At 38.2% G+C, this 18,769-nt stretch overlaps 1 protein-coding gene across 4 annotated transcripts in view; it reads left to right on the top strand.

The window, feature by feature from the left end:
- The window catches only part of LOC150079116 (serine/threonine-protein phosphatase 4 regulatory subunit 1-like), a 672,615-nt gene that overhangs the window by 571,279 nt on the left and 82,567 nt on the right, over positions 1-18,769 (top strand). For 3 of the 4 annotated variants that reach the window (XM_090384028.1, XM_090384026.1, XM_090384029.1), the window contains one exon: positions 9,678-9,872. In XM_090384028.1, coding sequence (XP_090240154.1) covers positions 9,678-9,872 — 195 coding nt within the window. The remainder of the gene's footprint in view (positions 1-9,677; positions 9,873-18,769) is intronic. The other variant, XM_090384027.1, reaches the window with a different exon arrangement.

The following is an 18,769-nucleotide window of genomic DNA, read 5'->3' as shown; positions in this document are numbered from 1 at the left end:
TGGGAGGTGCCTTTACCTGTCAATCACTTCTTTCCTCACCATTTTGGACGGGTACCCTAATCTGGATTTCAGCCCTTTATTTATTTATTTTATTATTTTATTTTATTTTTTTTTTGTTTTCTTCAGAAGCGAAGTTTAGGTGAACCAGTGTCTAGCCCAATGTTGTGTGAAAAAGCATTGGATTTTTATCGAAAATTAAGAGGTAATGAAGATTTTAATGCGAGCACAGGTTTATGGAAAATTTTAAACTGAGACACAGTATACATGAACTAGACATTCAAGGTGAGAAACTTTCTGAAAATGAATTGGCAGCAGTGTCCTTTAAAAGTAAGTTTGCTTCAGTTAAGCAAATTATGAGAAAGAAAATGTTTATAATTTGATGAGATGGGCTTATTATGGAAAGCATTACCTAGAAAAACCCTAGCCACTAAAAGAGAAATGCCTGCGCCAAGTTTTAAGATGAGAAAATAGCAAGTTACAATTGCTGTGTGCAAATGTCATAGGAATGCATAGATTGTCCGTGCTTGTTATTGGTAAGTCGAAAAAACCAAGAGCATTTAAAAATTTTCCTGTTTTGTATAAAAATCATAAAAATGCCGGGATGGATGTTTCTGTTTTCCTAGATTAGTTTATAGTTTTTTAAATTTAATTAATCTTAATTATTTAATTTAATTGTAAGGTAAGATTAAATAATTAGATTAAACTGGAAATTTTTCCGGAAGAGGTCTGACATCAATTGTTCCTGATAACTGATGCTCTACTGTATTTAGAAAAAAGATAGAACAGATAATATTTACAGGTGAGTTTATGTACCAAGTCATTCTGCAGTGAGTGTAGTACTCAAATTTATTCAGAGTTTAACTAATCACGACTGACTCCATTATTAAGTGTTAATTAAGGACAGAGATAGTATGCTTTTTTCCCCCAACAGTTCAATTTAAAGCACAATCTGACTGATCACATTGAGGAGTGGAGAGAAGTTAGCATTAATTTTGCGGATAATTAATTGGCCATACAATGTAGCTTTGCCACATGCTATCAGTTCCACCACTACAGTGGGGGGGGGACAGAATTTATAGTTTCTCCACTGCCTACAAGTGTATAATTGTTTACGTGTATCATACACATGTAAACACTTATTTCTATAGGTTTTCTTTTTATACACTGTCCAGTCAAAACATTATGACTACTTGCCTAATAGTGGGTATGTCTTCCTCTTGCAACCAGTACTGCTGCCACACATCAAGGCATGAACTCTTAAGGCCTCGGAACGTTGCAGGAAGTACTTTGTACTATGTCACCGGATTGTGTCCTGTAGATCTATGATAGTCAGTGGTGGAGAATCCAAACATTGGAACTATCAATCTACATGATATCAGAGATGTTTTTGTTGGATTCATATCTGGCAAATTCCAGAGACCAAGGTAGTACCTAGAAGTCACTTTCATTTTCAGCAAACCTCTCCCAAACAATACCAGCAACATAGCAGGGTACATTATCTTGGTAAAACATGCCTACCATCCGGGAAGATGGTTGCCATGAAGGGGTGTACCTGATCAGTAATAATGGATAGGTAGATTTTAGCATTCAGTGTGTGTTCTAGGGATATGAGGGCTTCAAGAGATTCCCAAGAAAACATCCCCATACCAGAATACTGCTGCTACCTGCCTATATCTATTGGACCAGGACATTGGAGTGATTCCTCTCCTCAATCTGTCACCGTACCCTCCATTCACTGGGCTCAACAGGAATGTTATTTATCAGAAAAGCTAACTTTTTCAGTCATCAGTGGTCTAATGATGGTATTCAGATGCAAACTTTAGTTGTCTTTTACAATTGGTAGCTGTGAGCATTATTACCTAGACGAGACACCTGCCCCAATGGTCCAAATGATGATGGGTTCATTGGACCATGGTCTTGGAAAAACCACTGGTCATCCCCTGGTTAAGGTCCATGGTCTGCTATTCCACCATTTCCCACCTATTGGGTTGCGCAAAGCAGAACAGGCTGAATTCACCATGTCCATCTATGAGGAGTGGGCACCCACTGTTGGCCAGCGACCACTGCTCTGTTCACTCTATCCACTTTTGCACCCTGACTACAGCACCACAAACAGCCCACAGGAGCCAGAATCTGTAATACTGCCACCCTTCAATCTGTACCCGAAAATAATCTCTTTTTCAAAGTATACTGGATCATAGCCCTTGTCCATGTCAATCAAGCTTTAGGTGGACTGCATGGCATGAACATTCAGTATCACATTTAACAGGTCTCCCTGTGGCACACGTGCCACTAGGCAGGAAGGAATGCCTGATTGCTAAAACATGGAGTTAGTCATAATGTTTTGACTGGACAATGAATATCTGTTTAAGGCCTATGATTATTTTATGGAACCAACACATTTTATTCACTGCAGATTTTCTCTTTATATCTTGTGGGACTAAGGTTACACTACATAACAATAAGGTTTGCTTATATTTAACTGTTTCTTGTATGTATTTTGTGTGCTGCATTCAACGGTGTCAGTGGAATGGTTCGGCAAAACAGGAAATGGTCCCAATATTTTGACTGAACAGAGAATATTAATTAAATTAAAGACAAAAGTTTTTATTCTTTTCTATTACTTTTTGCACATTTAGAAAAGGTTAAAAATTGTTATTAGCTAATTTGAACAATATGTACTGCATATTAGTATTAGAGACAGCCACACGGTGCTAGGGACTATGGCTTATGCTGCACCAGCCAAAAAAGAAAAATAAAATAAGGTAATTATCCAGCTGATCTTTGAATTTCCCCAAAATGTCAGCTTCTTCTACCCATGTAGCTTATAACAGGAATTTAAAATAAAACTTCCTGCAATCCAGTCTAAACAACTCCCCCTGTAACTTGAAATTAAGGCCCCTTGTTCTAGAATCATTTATAACTGTTTAAAGTTCATCCTCATTAATTTTACTTATGCCTCTCAGAGCCTTAAACACTTCAATCAAATCTCCTCTAAGGTGCCTAGTTTCCCTTTTGCCGATCTCACCAGGCGAGTTATCCATCTTTGGACTCTTTCAAGAAGCACAATGTCTTTCTTTTGGTGTGGTCTCCATACTTGAACACAGTATTCCGAGTGTGGTCTAACAATAGCCTTATATAACGGGATTATGACGTCCTTATCTCTGCTAGCAATTGTTTGGTAAATCATCAATAGGACACCACGGGCCTTCCTTGCAACCTGTGTACAGTGCTCGGAGAACTTCATGTCTGACCGTATCGTAACACCCAAGGCCTTTTCCTCCACTGCCAGCTTTAGTTCAACTCCACCAGATGTATAAGTTATTTTGGGGTTACTGTGCTCCAGGTGTAATATCTTACACTTTTCTGGATTAAAGCATAGCTTCCATTTTTCTGACCATCCCTGAAGTCTATCTAGATCACTCTGAAGAAGTGACCTAGATAGACTTCAGGCTCTGCTTGGCGGTGATCATTAACTACTCTACCAATTTTTACGTCATCTGCAAATTTAGACATCATGCCCTCTATCCCTTCATCGATGTCATTTATGAAAATCAAAAACAACGGTGGTCCTAATACTAATACCTTGGGGAACCCACTTCTTACTTCAATCCAATCTAAGGAATAGCCATTTATCACAACCCACTCGTGTGGGACTGAGTCAAATGCTTTGCTGAAATCCAAATAAACAATGCCAAAATTATTCCCTAAGTCCAGTTCTAGAGTGATACTTTTCAAAATGGCTAACTAGATTATTTAAACACGATTTTCCCTTTAAAAAACCATGATGAGTATCCTTCAGAATTCCATTTCTATCTAAATGATCCTGAATTCCACCCTTGATCATTGTCTCCATGATTTTCCCTAGTATTGAAGTTAGACTTACCGACCAGTAATTTCCCACTTAACTCTTAGAACAGGCCTTATGTATTGGAGATAATGGCACATTTCCAGTCCAATGGAATCGCTCCTGAGTCCAGTGTTGCTCTCATAATTAGCCTCAATGGTTCAATGCACTCACTTGCCGTCTCCCTTTAGATTATAGGGTATATGCCATCAACTCTAGGAGCCTTACTGGCCTGTAGGCTTGAAAGATTTTTCATTAGTATTAGTGCCGACCGGGCTAGCCGGGTGGGTAAAGTGCCTGCCTGGCAACCCAAAGGTCGCGGGTTCGAATCGCACCTCGGGCTTGGATCAAAGTACTGCAAAAAACCTTGGGAGGTGCACTATGGCCACAGAAGCCGATGCGCCAACAACTACCAAAAAAAAATTAGTATTAGTAGAGGCATACAATGCAAGAAAGCAAGTTTATGCAGCATCAGCCAAAAAAAACCCTCCCATTTCACCCCTGCATTCGTTCCAAATGCCTCTCTAGCTCAGCCTTAAAATTATTTAGGCTATAAACTTCCACAACAAAAGATGGAAGTTTGTTCCACCAATCAACCACCCGCTGGCTAAAGGCAAATTTCTGCACATCTATTCTACAACTGTATTTCCTCAATTCAAATCTATGCCCCCTCAGGTTCTTAATCTGAGCAAGAGGAAGAATCCCATCAGCATTCAGCTTGCTCAACCTATTCAAGGCCTTATACACCTCAATCAGATCACCTCACTGGTGCTACTCTCCAGGTGCTACAATTTGCAGGATTTAAGCCTTTCTTGTTAAGAGGACCCCTTTGTTTCCCTCACCAATCTTGTTGTCCTCCTTTGTATGCATTCTAGCAACTCTACATCCTTCCTAAAATGAGGCCTCTAGGTGTGGCCTGACCATTGCCTTGTACAGTGAGATAATCACCTCCCTGTCCCTGCTAGCAAAATTCCTATATATCATTGACAAGACTCCATGACCTGCCCTGGCAGCCCTTCTGCTGCTCAGCGAACTTCATATTTGTCTGCACAATTACCCCCAAGTCTTTTTCACTTTCTACTTCCCTGAATTTAGTACACAGTTGGTATGTTTCTCTTGGGTTATTGCTACCCATACGCAGTACTTTGCATATGTCAATGTTAAACTTCATTTGCCACTTCTCAGCCCATTTGTCCAAATTATCTAGATCCAGTTGGAGAAGCATACTGTCTTAACTGTCGTTAACAACCCTGCCAACCTTTGTATCATCTGCAAACTTGGACATTAATCCTGATATACCTTCATCAATATCATTGACAAATACACAGAACAACAATGGGCCCAGCACCCAAGCCTTGGGGAACTCCACTAATAACATTTGTCCGCGAAGAGCAGCGTCCATTGATTACCACTCTGTCTTCTCCCACTCAACCATCCCTTTATCATTGTATCAACTTACCCTTAATGCCATACCTCTCCAATTTGTACATTAAATAAACGTGTGAAATTTCAACATCATTAATCACATTTTTTTTCAACTTCATTCCCATAATTTCTCATTGACACAAAGGGTTTTTCTTCTGTAAATATCGATGCAAAGTAACTGCTGATTTTTGTCTGCAGCTTCAGCTGGTATATCTACTACTATCACACACCCATTACATAAGGGTCCGATCTGGTTTGTCCTTCTTTTCTTTGCATTTAAATATGTGAAGATTTCTATATCCCCACCCTTTGCTCTCTTTGCCAGCATTTTCTTTTAAACTGTCTTTACCAGCCTAACCTTATCTGTGGCACTATTACAGATCAATTTGTAGCTGTTATTTAGTACTTTTTATTACTCTGTAACTTTTCTATGCCATCTTTTTCTGCTCAAGAAATCTGGCAACCCTTATTCATCTAACTTGGAATCTTCCTCGTGGAATATTTTTTTAATGCTGTGTATGCATTCAAGGCTTCTGTGATTAATGTTTTAAAGGTATACCTTAATTCAGTTGTATTTGCTCCCTGTGAGATAGCTACCCAGATAATAGAGGCCATATAGCACCTTAAGCCATTCTAATTTCTTTTTCTGAAATTATAACTCATTTCTTTGCCTTTAACTACTGCTTACCTTCATCGTCCACCCTAGAACTCAGTGTTCATCTCATACTACTCGTTCCTGTGTGATAATGAGTTCTAGAATAATATTTTCTATAGTACTTTCCCTGACATGTTGATACAAATAATAATCATCTAGTTGATTTAAAAATTTTGTCCCCCATGTGGAATTTCCTTCCCATTTGTTACAATCAATTAGAGGCAAATTAAAATCATTCATAATAAGACATTCATGCTTACTTGCCAATTCCATTTGCATGTAGAGGTTCTCATCATAATCTTAATCTACTGGCCTGTAGATTACTCCCACTCTCATTATACCTTTGCTTTGAACTATCTCACACCATACAGATTCTATACTAGCATGTGAAACATCTGAATCTGGGAAAGCTTTTATCGTGCTTAGGCTGCTTTTGATAAGAAGCATGGCCCTACAACCCCTTCTATCTTCCTTATCCTTCCTAAATGCATTATACATGTGACATAAGCATTGGGAAAGGAAAAATGAGAGTAGATGTGTTATAGGCCTGGTGAATCTGATGAGCATAATGAGCAATTGTGCAGAGAAATAGAGTGAGCCATTAAATCAGAATGTCTTCTAATGGGGGATTTTAACTTTCCAGATATTGACTGGAACTTCTGGATTGGTCACTCGCACACTAGCAAGACTTTTTTGGATTTATTGGACGACTGTTTTCTGTAGCAGCGTGTTCAAAAGGCAACCCGAGGAAGTAATACTCTTTTTTATTATTATTATTATTAGCCATATGGTGCAAGGAAGCCTGAGGCTTATGCTGCACTGGCAAAAAAAAAAATGTCAAGTTACCCTAAGAGAGAGAGAGAGAGAGAGAGAGAGAGAGAGAGAGAGAGAGAGAGAAGTAGAAAGGAATCACCAAGAAAGAGAAGAATGATGATATCCAGCTCAGGACCCTGGGTTTGCAAAGCCTATACTCACCAGATGTGAGCCCCTGATCTGATTATCAGCAGTTATTATTCTTGCATTAAGAATTTGCAGATAATGGAACCACTGGGTGACAGTGATCACAATGTACTGATATGGGAATTACTTAAAGATGTAACTACCATCAAAGCTAAAGGGAAGGGTTTTGCTTTCGTCAAGGTGACTACAGTGGTCTCAAACAGTTTTTAAATTCTGTACAGTGGGATCAACTGATGATGCTACCAACTTTGAATTCTAAATGGGAAGCCTTCAGGGACTTAATCTTGGAGGCTGCTAGGCTTTTCATTCCAAATTAAGGAGTACTGTTCAAGGTTCAGACCTAAATGGATGTCAGATGAATTAATGAGGCTCATGGCAGAGAAGAAAAATGTATGGGATACATATAATTATCAGGTGACACAGAAGCCTATGGCAGATATAAGCTTGTCTGTAATCAAATGACAAAGGAGTTTAGGCCGGCGAAGGAAGATTACGAGAAATCTTTGGCAAAGGATGCAAAGAAAAACAAGAGTTCTTTATTTATGTAGACTCTAGAAGGAAAGGGATGAATCAGATTGGACCACTTAACATAGGGTTGATTATTGGTGATCATGTTCATGTAGCTGATAGTATGACATCTGTCATACGTCCAGTATCTTTGCTCCTGACACAGCTGTAGTTAAGTGTTTCCATTTAATTTAAGAGCATTTCTGAATGCCATGTGGAAAACGTTTTTCTGAACATATCATGACACACTTGCAAGAATTCTGTTTCAGCATATTGTGGGTCATTTAGCCTTCACAACGTGCAGACCAACCCTCATACACAAGTCATATGGGCACAGTACACTGGTGCGATCTAGCTTAAGATGCTGATTCACTACAACACCAACAACAGTATTTTTCTTTTTGTAGAAAAATTTGCTGCATACCATTGAAATAGAATTCTGTCAAGTGTGTCTCCATATAAGCTGAAAACCTTTAGCGGTACATGGCACTACTTGTATTATTTTTTCTTTTTTTCTTTGTACTATTTTTTTCTTTCTCTGAATGAGAAGTTTCTGAAGTACCTTCTAGTATTATACATCCTTTCTAACTCTTTTATTACCTGCTTCCTTCTATAGTTCCCTCACATATCACTAATTTTATATACAGGCACTCCCCAACTTAGTTGAATTTTATGAAAGTCAGAATTTCCCTAAATGCTTATGCAGCATTCACAACTATGCACACTGAATTTGATTGAAGCAAAAAAGAAATTTTCGACGAACATGTAAATAGAATTATTTATTAAATTTTTTTATCTCATGCATAGGAAAAATTACAAAAGTGTGCAATTACAAAAATTTCAAAAAATTAATTAAATTACAAAAAAAAAGGAGGGGACAGGTATAAAGTCAACAAGTTTTACCTTTCGAGCATCATTGTCAGAGTCAACATCTCCAGCTGATAAGTACACCACTGCAGAGGTTGAGGGCTGTGGAAATTTAGAAGGGATTTTTTCAAATGTATCACAAAATTTTTCTGCTGCTGCAGAATCAGCACTGATGAGTTAATTGCATACTTTAATGTTGTGGAAACTAGTGCGATACTTGAACCTATTAAACCACCCACTGCTTGCCATGAACTTGACTTGGGGTTTGCCATACTTATCCTTTTAATATAGTTATAAATGCTTGTTGCCTTTGCTTGAATGGCCATTAGACTCAGGGGCACTTGTTTCTGGATCTGATTCTCCATCCATATTATTAATAGCTTTCTCATCTTTGATATAGCACCTGTTTTGGGATCACTGTTGATCTTAAATGCTTTGATCCTTTAACATGTTCTTTTATACATGCACTGTCCTTTGAAATAGCATTCACTGTTGAAGCAGCGAGACCTAATTCCCATGCAATAGATGACAGACTTTGTCCTGCTTCTTCCTTCTTAATCATTTTCATCTTCATTTCTAAATCAGTTTTGTTTGGTTTCCTAGCACTGCCACCACTTGCACTTTTTGTTGGTTGCTTTCCCTTCATCATTGTAATAAGTAAATATGAATGAAGAGAAGATTCTGAAAATTTATGTATGTTTCTTATATGATTGAAGATTTCAGTGAGGGGGAACACATTTCACCATAATAACGTAAAAACCCACACAATTCCAGTTATTGGGATTATCGCAAATGCAATAAGATTAAGTTTACTACCCATTTATAATTAGATGCACTAACAGAAAATTCCAATAAACTGGAAAGTGCAAATTGTTTTTATTGTTTTATGGTTGTGACCTCCAGAAATGTTCTTTAAAAAAATATCATCAAAGCTGTTCAAAATTGATTCTTATATGATAATGATGGAAGGGTAGCGCTCCATTATAAAAATTACCTTTTAGAGAGATAAATAGCTTAGTTATACATTGTATAGCGAAAATTTCAACTTCCGAGGCCTTGGAACGAAAAAACAAAACATTGTGTTATTGGGTTCACATAGCAATGTTTTCACAATATCTCCATTTATTTCTACGGGATGCAAAATACGCTTCCATGATTTTTTTTAAGTTTACACCGGCCAGAAAAAATTTACGTAAAATCAAATTTTACAGAAGTCGAGTATTACGTAAGTTGGGGATTGCCTGTATATATATTGTTCAATGTATTAATTTGTATTCGAATTTTTATTCTAATTTTAAGCAACATGTCGCCACATTTTCTTAATTTTCATCCTATTGTAATTAGTTAATTTTTTAAATTATATATATATATATTATTTTTTAATGTATATGTATATATTTTATTCCATATTTGTAGGATATAGTTCCTCCCAGTCTTTTGGAAAGCTATACAGCTATGGCAGCTCCTGCATCACAGAATTTAGATAATGAAATTAATCGGCATTGTGCATACAGCCTTCCTGCAGTTGCTCTGACGCTAGGTCGAAAATATTGGCCATGTCTGAGGCAGACCTATCATACGTTATCGTCAGACATGCAGGTATGGCAGAATGTGAGTTATAGCCTTTTTTTATAGGTATGTGTGTGTGTTATGTGTATGTAATGTAGAACAGTTCATATGTTAATTTAGAAAATTTGCAAGCTATATCAAAGTTAGTAGATGTTTGTTTATATTAAATATGTTTTTTTTTCAGAATTCATGCATAGAGAGTTAGGTCAAAAGTAAATGTGTTACATTTAACATATTATTTTATTTATCTTGCATCCATTTCCTTGTGAATTTTGAAATCATTCAGTAAATATTTATCACATTGTTAACTTGTTAGTTTTCTCTAGCGAAACAGCAGGCTAGCTGATGCAGTCAAGAAGTGAGATGTGTGATGTGAGAAAGAGAAACCTAAGAGAGAGAAAGCAATAACAACTTTTCTATACAAAATTAGAGTGGAATTCTTATTTTTAAGGGCAGCATTGCAATTTGTGATTTTTGCTAAAGAAATGAGATAAATAACTCTACTTATTTCTAAATATGAATGTGTGTCATTTGACAGTAAAAGCAATATAATTATGGGCATAGTTTTACCTGTATTGGCAGCATCAGGGATTTCCCCCACAAACCTGTGGGGGAACCCCCTGAATCAATCGTGAATGCTACTAAAAGTTTCATACCTATTAAGAAATATTGTTCAAGGTTTAGGCCTAAATGGTTATCTAATGAACTAATGAAACTCGGAACAGAGAAGAAAAATGCATGGGATGCATATAAATTATCAAGCGACTCAGAAGCCCATGGCAGGTATAAGCTAGTCTGTAATCAGGTCACAAAGGAGGTTAGGCAGGCGAAGGCAGATTACGAGAAATCCTTGGCAAAAGATGCTAAGAAAAACAGCAAGGATTTCTTTACTTATATAAACTCTAAAAGGAAGGGGATGAATCTGATTGGTCCACTTGACATCGATGGTTCAACTGTTGATGATCCTGCTCAGATAGCAAACAAACTGAATGAGTATTTTGCATCTACGTTCACACATGAGGAATTATTAAGGTTTGAAAATGGCAGAAGGTTATCAAATTTTAGAGGATACTTAATTATTTTGTAATAACTGAGAGCAAAGTGGAGGAGAAATTGTTGAAGTTAAGCACCTGGGGTGGATGGGATCTATCCAGTTATATTAAAGGAGGCGGCAAAGCAACTAAGCAAACCTTTAGCCATAATTATGAGTGCATCCTTGGACTCAGGGGAGGTTCCCACGGACTGGAGATGTGCAAATTTATCCCCAATTCAAAAAGGGGGATCGAAGGGTGACACTGGTAATTAAAGACCAGTTAGTTTAACTTCTGTTCCGGGTAAAATAATGGAGTCACTGGTTAAAGATGCATTGCAGGATCATCTAGACAAGACTGCAGCAAAATTCAGACACAGCATGGGTTTGTTAAGGGAAAGTCTTGTCTGACAAATTTGATAGGATATTATGATGTAGTTACAAAGGAACTGGATGCAAAAAATAATTTTGATATCATATATTTGGATTTCAGGAAAGCTTTTGACACTGTTGCGCATGGAAGACTATTGTACAAATTGGAGCAGAATGGTATTAAGGGTAAGTTGCTATAATGGATAAAAGGATGGTTAAGTGGGAGAAGACAGAGGGTGGTAATCAATGGGTACTGCTCTTCATGGACTAATGTTATTAGTGGAGTCCCACAGGGTTTGGTGTTGGGTCCACTGTCGTTTTGTATATTTATCAGTGATATTGATGAAGGTATATCAGGCTTAATGTCAAAGTTTGCAGATGACACAAAGGTTGGCAGGGTTGTTAATGACAGTAATGGCAGTGTGCTACTGCAACAGGATCTAGATAATTTGGGCAGATGGGCTAAGAAGTGGCAACTGAAGTTTAACCTTGACAAATGCAAAGTACTACATATGGGTAGAAGTAACCCCAGAGAAACGTACCAACTGTGTGGTACTACACTTAAGGTAGTATAAAAAGAAAAAGATCTGGGAGTAATTGTGCAGTCAGATATGAAGTTTTCTGAGCAATGCAGACAGGCTGCCAGGGCAGGTCATGGGGTTTTGTCAATGATATATAGGAATTTTGCTAGCAGGGAAAAGGAGGTGATTGTCCCTCTGTATAAGGCAATGGTCAGGCCACGCCTTGAGTACTGCGTACAGGTCTGGAGGCCTCATTTTAGGAAGGATGTAGATTTGCTTGAGCTTGTACAGAGAAGGGCAACAAGATTGGTGAGGGAAATGAAGGGATCCTCTTACCAAGAGAGGCTTAAGTTCTGCAAATTGCAGTGGCTGGAGACTAGGCACCTGTGCGGTGATCTGATTGAGGTGTATAAGGCCTTGAATGGGTTGAGCACACTGAATTCTGATGGGATCCTTCCACTTGTTCAGATTACGAACCTAAGGGGGCATAAATTCAAATTAAGAAAAGACAGATGTAGAATAGATGTGCGGAAATTTGCCTTTAGCCAGCGGGTGGTTAATTGCTGGAACAAACTTCCATCTGTCGTTGTGGAAGTTGATAGGTTGAATAAATTTAAGGAGGAACTGGACAGGCATTTGGAGGGAATGGTGTGGTGTGATTTTTTTTTTTTTTTTTTTTTTCTTTCTGGCTGATGCTGCATAAGCTCATACACTTGCTTTCTTGCATCACATACCACTACTACTACTACTACCACCTACCAGATATCTGTGAAGAAGCCAGTTATGAGTGTTTGTAGGGTTTTTGTTTATTGTGATGTCACATTTTTGTTGTATGACTAGCCTCTTAGTAACCATACATCAGCAGTTACCAGAACAGCTGCTGGCTAGTTTGTGTCCGTACCATGAGAAGGTAGGGACACAAACTAGCCAGCAGCTGTCATCCTACTGTTTTTGAAGGTAAACCTTTAATAATTCAATAGTAATTTAATTTAATAATTATTAAATATTGGTATAGTAGTTAATGATCACTGCCAAGCACAGCTTCTTCAGTGACCAAATAGACTTCACGGATGGTCAGAAAAATTAATCCAGCAAAGTGTAAGGTATTATACCTGGAGCACAGTAACCTCAAAATAATTTATACACTTGATGGAGTTGAACTAAAGCCAGTAGTGGAGGAAAGGGACTTGGGTGTTATATATGGTGAGACATGAAGTTCTCCAAGCATTGTAGACAGGTTACAAGGAAAGCCCATGATGTCCTATCAATGATTTATCGAACAATTGCTAGACTCTTGATTTACTGGGATCGAATTAACCGGGACACTTCAAGATTCCAAATTAAAAAAAAAAAAAAAAAAAAAACAAACAAACAAACAAAAATTATAAAATTCAAGTAATAACTAGAATAAGTATAAACAGATGTTTCGCCATCATAAATAAGCCACAAGAAGCGGCATTATAAGTTGTCATTGGGATATTAATGTGCCTAATTATCCTGCAACCGCCCTGTCTTCGTATCCGCCGCGCAAAAAAAAAAAAAAGAGAAAGAGAAAGAGAGAGAGACCAAATGTTTAGTTTGTTTTAGTGTGTCGCGTCCATTGTTATGTTCCATCGCACCTCAAAAAGACAAATTTTGTTTTGTTATTTATGTCAGGGGTGTCGAAAATTTTTTTAGAGTAAATATATATGTTTTTTTGTTTAGAAATCACGAAAATGATGGGTAGACGCAAAAGAGTTGCTCTTTCAGTTACACAAAACCTTGAAATTATTCAAAAGGTTGTAAATGGTGCATCCATTAAATCTTTAATGAACCATTATAATGTTGGCACCAAACATTATGCAACTTCGTAAAAAATAAAGGGAAGCAGTGTATTGGACACGCGCATAGTACCTGGCAAGTTTTTTTATATATTGTCATGCTGAACATTTTTCAATGCGGTAAGTCCCAGACTTACGCAACTACAGATTTACATAAATTTTTTTTCGCAAATTTTAAAATATTTTTTATTTTTATTTTTTTAAAATTTTTCTTTAGAATTGTAAAATTTAAAAACAACAAAAAAATAATAAGCAATCAATAACAATGATCACAGCACTCACAAATTGCAGAAGTGAGATCGGAGTAAAAAGCAAAAAAATAGGAAAGAAGAGAGATTCTTACAATTTATTTATTTATTTATTTTATTATTATTTTTTTTTATGACTGAAGATTTCACTGAAGGGGACACACATTTCGCCATAATAACGTAAAAACCCACAGAATTCCATCTATCGGTATTTTCGCAAATGCAATAAGATCGAGTTTACTACTCATTTATAATTAGATGCACAAACAGAAATGCAATAAACCGGAAAGTGCAAATTGTTTTATGGTAGTGGCCTCCAGAAATGTGCTTTAGTAAAATATGAGCGTGTGCGGAGTGATAATAGTGAGGTTTTGCCTTCATCCTGTGTAGTTCTTTACAGAAAATTTCATTTTGACCGTTATCATGGTGCTGACTAAGAGAATAAGTGACAGCGGTGCTAGTAAATCTACCAAGAAAAGGAAAGTGATCGATTTGGATCAAAAAATTAAACTAATAAGAATGTATGAAAATGGTCAAACATTAACAAGTATTGTGCTGAATTCAATGTATATTATGATTTGTTAAATCTGACAAATCTATGTTGCTACAATAATATAGTAGCAATATGTTACTAGTCATTTCCGAGTTACGTAAAACTCGACGAAGTAAGAAGTCCTGGAACATATCCCTACATATATCGGGGACTTTTGTATTTTTGGATTAATTAATTTTGAAATTAATTATCCGGGATTTGTTTTTTACCATCTATCCTGGAAAATTGAGAGTCTACTGTACTGGACAATCTTAACCATACAGCCAACACCCTTGATCTTTTTCTCACAGCAACCCTTTCAAGTACTTGGTGATTGTCTCTGCTCCAATGGAGTCTTTATATCATGGCTATTCCTAACCTCGTATTGTTTGACATTACAAGAATGCAGAATGGGATGACCTGCGAGATTTCTTTTATTCTTTTCCTTTGTCGGATTACTGTTTCAAAACTCATGATGTCAACATTTACTCAGATCGTGTCAGTGAAATTATTCTTGCAGGAATGGAATTCTTTATTCCACACTCCACTTTAAAATCCTATCCTTTATCTAAACCTTGGTTTTCCAATAAATGTGCTAAGGCTGTTCAAGAAAAGAATGTTGCATATTGTAATTGGCTTGTTTCCAATTCTTCAGTTTCATTTTCTGCCTACACCAGAGTTTGCAACAATTGTAAAGCAGTTATTAATCAGTCCAAACTAGATTTTGAACAGACTAAGAGTAGAAAACTTGCTTCTTGCCCTAATGGTAGCCGAGCACTCTGGTCTCTTGCCAAAGCTATTGGCCGCACCTTTTGCCCATCTCTCCTCCCACTGGTGCACTATGGTCATAGTTGCCAACGCGGCCAATAAATCCCGAAACAAACAAACAAACAATCTCTCCTCCCACCTCTGTCAAAACCAGATGGTTCTGTTGTCACTTCAGCCAAGGATAAAGCTGACCTGCTAGCATTCCATTTTTCTTCCAACTCATTATTAAGGATCTTGGTTGTCGTTTGTTTGTTGTTTGGTTTTTAGGAGCATTAGCAACTAAGGCCATATTGCTCCAGGGATATGTGGTGGTCATTCCCTGACCTTTCCACATCCTCTGTAATTGGTGGTCACGGGCTCGAACCCCGGTCTAATCATGGAGTATGTGCTATGCACTGCTGCTCCTGCCCACCTGGCTACGGAGGCGCCCAAGATCTTGGTAAAACACCTCCCACCATACCAAGCACACTCCATTCAATATCTCTTATGGTTTCCCCTCAGAAGGATGTCAGAAGGATTTTGACGAATCTTGGTGCTAAGAAAGCTCCAGGTCCTGATGATATTTCTCCAATTGTTCTCAAAACCAGCACTCCTGAACTTACTCCTGTTCTTTGCTGCCTTTTTTCACTTTCTTATTCCAAAGTTGTTTTTTCTTCTGCTTGGAAATTTGCTCATATCCAGCCAGTTCCTAAAAAGGGTGACAAATCCCTCCCATTCACTTATCATCCCATTGCAATTATTTCTACTCTTTCTAAAGTAATGGAGAAATCAATTAACTGCCAACTCTTAAACTATCTAGAAACCTTCCATCTGATCAACAACTGCCAGTATGGATTTCATCAGTGTTGATCCACTGGTGATATTCTGGCTTATGGTACCTATTCATGAACATATTTAATGGAAAAGTTCGGTTAAGCACAAGCAGTTGTTCTTGACATCTCAAAGGCTTTTGATCATGTTTGGCATAAAGGTCTTCTAAACAACCTTCAATTTTATGGTTTTCCTGCTGTTTTTTGTAATTGGTTATCCAGTTTTTTCTCTGACCGCTCACTGAGCGTGATGGTAGATGGCTCTCTATCTTCTAATTTCTCTGCTAATGCCGGTGTCTCCCAAGGTTCAGTTCTTTCCCCCACTCTTTTCCTCTTGAATATTAATGACCTTCTTACGTGGACCAGAAATCTTAACCATAGTTTTGCTGATGATAGCACATAGCATTCCACTTTCCAGTTTGTGAAACGTCACCCTGCTCAATCAGCTTCAACTTCTCGAATATCTGCAACCAATTCCTTAAATGCCGATCTCCAGGTAATTCTCCAGTGGGGCAATGACAACTTAGTTGATTTCAATCCTCTAAAACTTCCTGTCTTATATCTCTCAAAAAGGATTCTTCTGCTCCTATGCTTATCTTTGGTGACACTCTGATTTCTAGGCAAAATAATATATTTCTTTTGGGGATTACCCTGACTTCTAATCTCTCTTGGTAAAAGCACATTACAAATATTGCTTTCTCTGCATCTAAAAAAATTAGTTTTCTCTTTTGCTCTTGGTGTTACTTTTCATCCAAACAGCTGTACAAATTGCAAATCCGCACTACCATGGAATATTTTTCCCACAACTGGGGTGGTGCCCACAAAACCTCTCTCAGGATTCTAGATTGCATTAAGAAGGGGGCAGTTAGGTTAATTAAAGACTCATCTCTAACAGAGTCTCTTCACTCTCTGTCTCATAGACTTACTGTTTTTGCTTCATGCCTTTTCTACAGATACTTCCATGGGTGCTGTTCTTCTGAATTGGCTTCTATAATTCCCGCTCTCTCCCTCTTTCAGAACAGCCCAAACACGTGCTGCCACCAGCCAACATCCATTTACTGTCCAACTTCAAACTTACAGAACCAACTTTTCATCTTCCTCGTTTATTCATTTAACTACCGTTTTCTGGAACAACCTTCCTTCATACATATTTCCTGAAAGTTACAGTCTACAGAAGTTCAAGTCTAATTTCGACAAATATCTTCTTTCGTCTTCCCAACCTCCAACCCAAGCACAGTACTAAGGTTCTAATACCTCTCGTGTTTGGGGTTTTCATAAAAAAAAAAAAATAAAAAAAAAAATACTAATACTAATTCACTCGCAATATCACAAAATCTATAGGCTGGGCTGCTAACACTCTTGCCTAGATGAGAGCTAGGGGGAGGGTTTGAGATAGTAATGGGTTAACAGGAGATGGTATAGAAGGGATATTAGAAAACATACCCAAGGGAAAATAGTGTAAAGGAAATCTGGAGTTGTGGACCCTAAAGAAGGATTGCAGTGGATACAATTGTGGTGGGAAGATGCAGAAAGTACAAAAGCTAATTGTTGATATTTGGATGATGTGAGAGGCCACTAAGAGGAGAATCCTACAAAAGTAGATCTTGATGTCAGCAGCAATGCTACTCCTGTTTTTGAAGATCAAAGAGTTAGCATAGTCACCATCTGGAGTTTTCATTTGAGTGAGCTTCCATCACAGTTGCCACCCGGATTTTCATCCACATGCAACCAATTCTCATTTAGTATATCACTCTCAACCTTAGTTGTAAAAACCAATATATAAAGACCAAATGGTCAACTCAAATCAAACAAACAAAATAACATTAATCGACCATTCAGCCTTGTGGTGGGGATGGGCAATCACACCTCTCACCACAAGTTACCGTCCCCACCACGAGGAGGTAGGTCACTACTACCATCCGGGCATCGCCCGGCAGCGACTATAAGCCAGCTTAGCAAATCTTAAAAAAGAACAAAAGTATTCATAATTATCAAAAATATACATCAAATTAACTTCAGTGAGAGCCAGTGTCCCAAAGTCCAACCTCGCTCTTCAATCCTCATATAGAGGACAATATAGCAAGATATGAAGGCCAGTCTCAGTCTCTCCACACTCACAGAACTCCGTAAGAGTCAACCCCAAACGAGACAGCCTTGACCTCAAGCCATGCCCCGTAACGACGGCAGCAGCTGCAAACCCAAATTGGAGCCAGGAGCGTCGCTCCCTACTCACTATATGGACCAAGGGCATAAAGGTATACAAATGACGACCTTTCTCAGAGTTTGTCCATTGGAATTGCCATATGGTACTCAATTCATCATTGATTCGCCCCTGTTCTGCTGTTATATCAGGGAAACTAGCCAACCGCCCCACCGGGCACGACCGGACCCCAAAAATCACTCTGGTAATCCCCCGCTTAAGGGCATACCGTAAAGCAAACTGTGCCACAACCAACTCCGCAGGCATCTTCCCTGCAAGGACGCACAAGGCATCTGTGGAAACAGTTCTGCAAGCCCTGGTTATACCTAAGAGAGCAAACCTCTGTGCCGAAGACAAGATTCTACGAACATGAGAATGTTCTATATACCCTCCCCAAGCCCCAGCAGCGTAAGTCAGAATCGGAATAAAGATGTTATCATAAAGTAAGTGGAGGGCACCACCCTTTATACCCCATTCAACACGCGTAACTCGCTGGAGCTTGGCATATAATCGTTTCACCTTATCTCGGACAAAGGCAGCATGAGCTACCATAGAAAGTCGCTCTCCCAGGACAACACCCAGGTACCTGGTCTTATTAACCACTCTAAGCGAGAAATCACCAGAACGACACAAAGGAGG

The sequence above is a fragment of the Mastigoproctus giganteus genome, chromosome 10 (assembly GCF_048544385.1).
Source record: "Mastigoproctus giganteus isolate SK-2022 chromosome 10, ASM4854438v1, whole genome shotgun sequence".
NCBI classification, from domain to species: Eukaryota; Metazoa; Arthropoda; class Arachnida; order Uropygi; family Thelyphonidae; genus Mastigoproctus; species Mastigoproctus giganteus.
The sequence above is the reverse complement of the archived record's forward strand: the minus strand, read 5'-3'. Positions and strand labels throughout refer to the sequence as shown.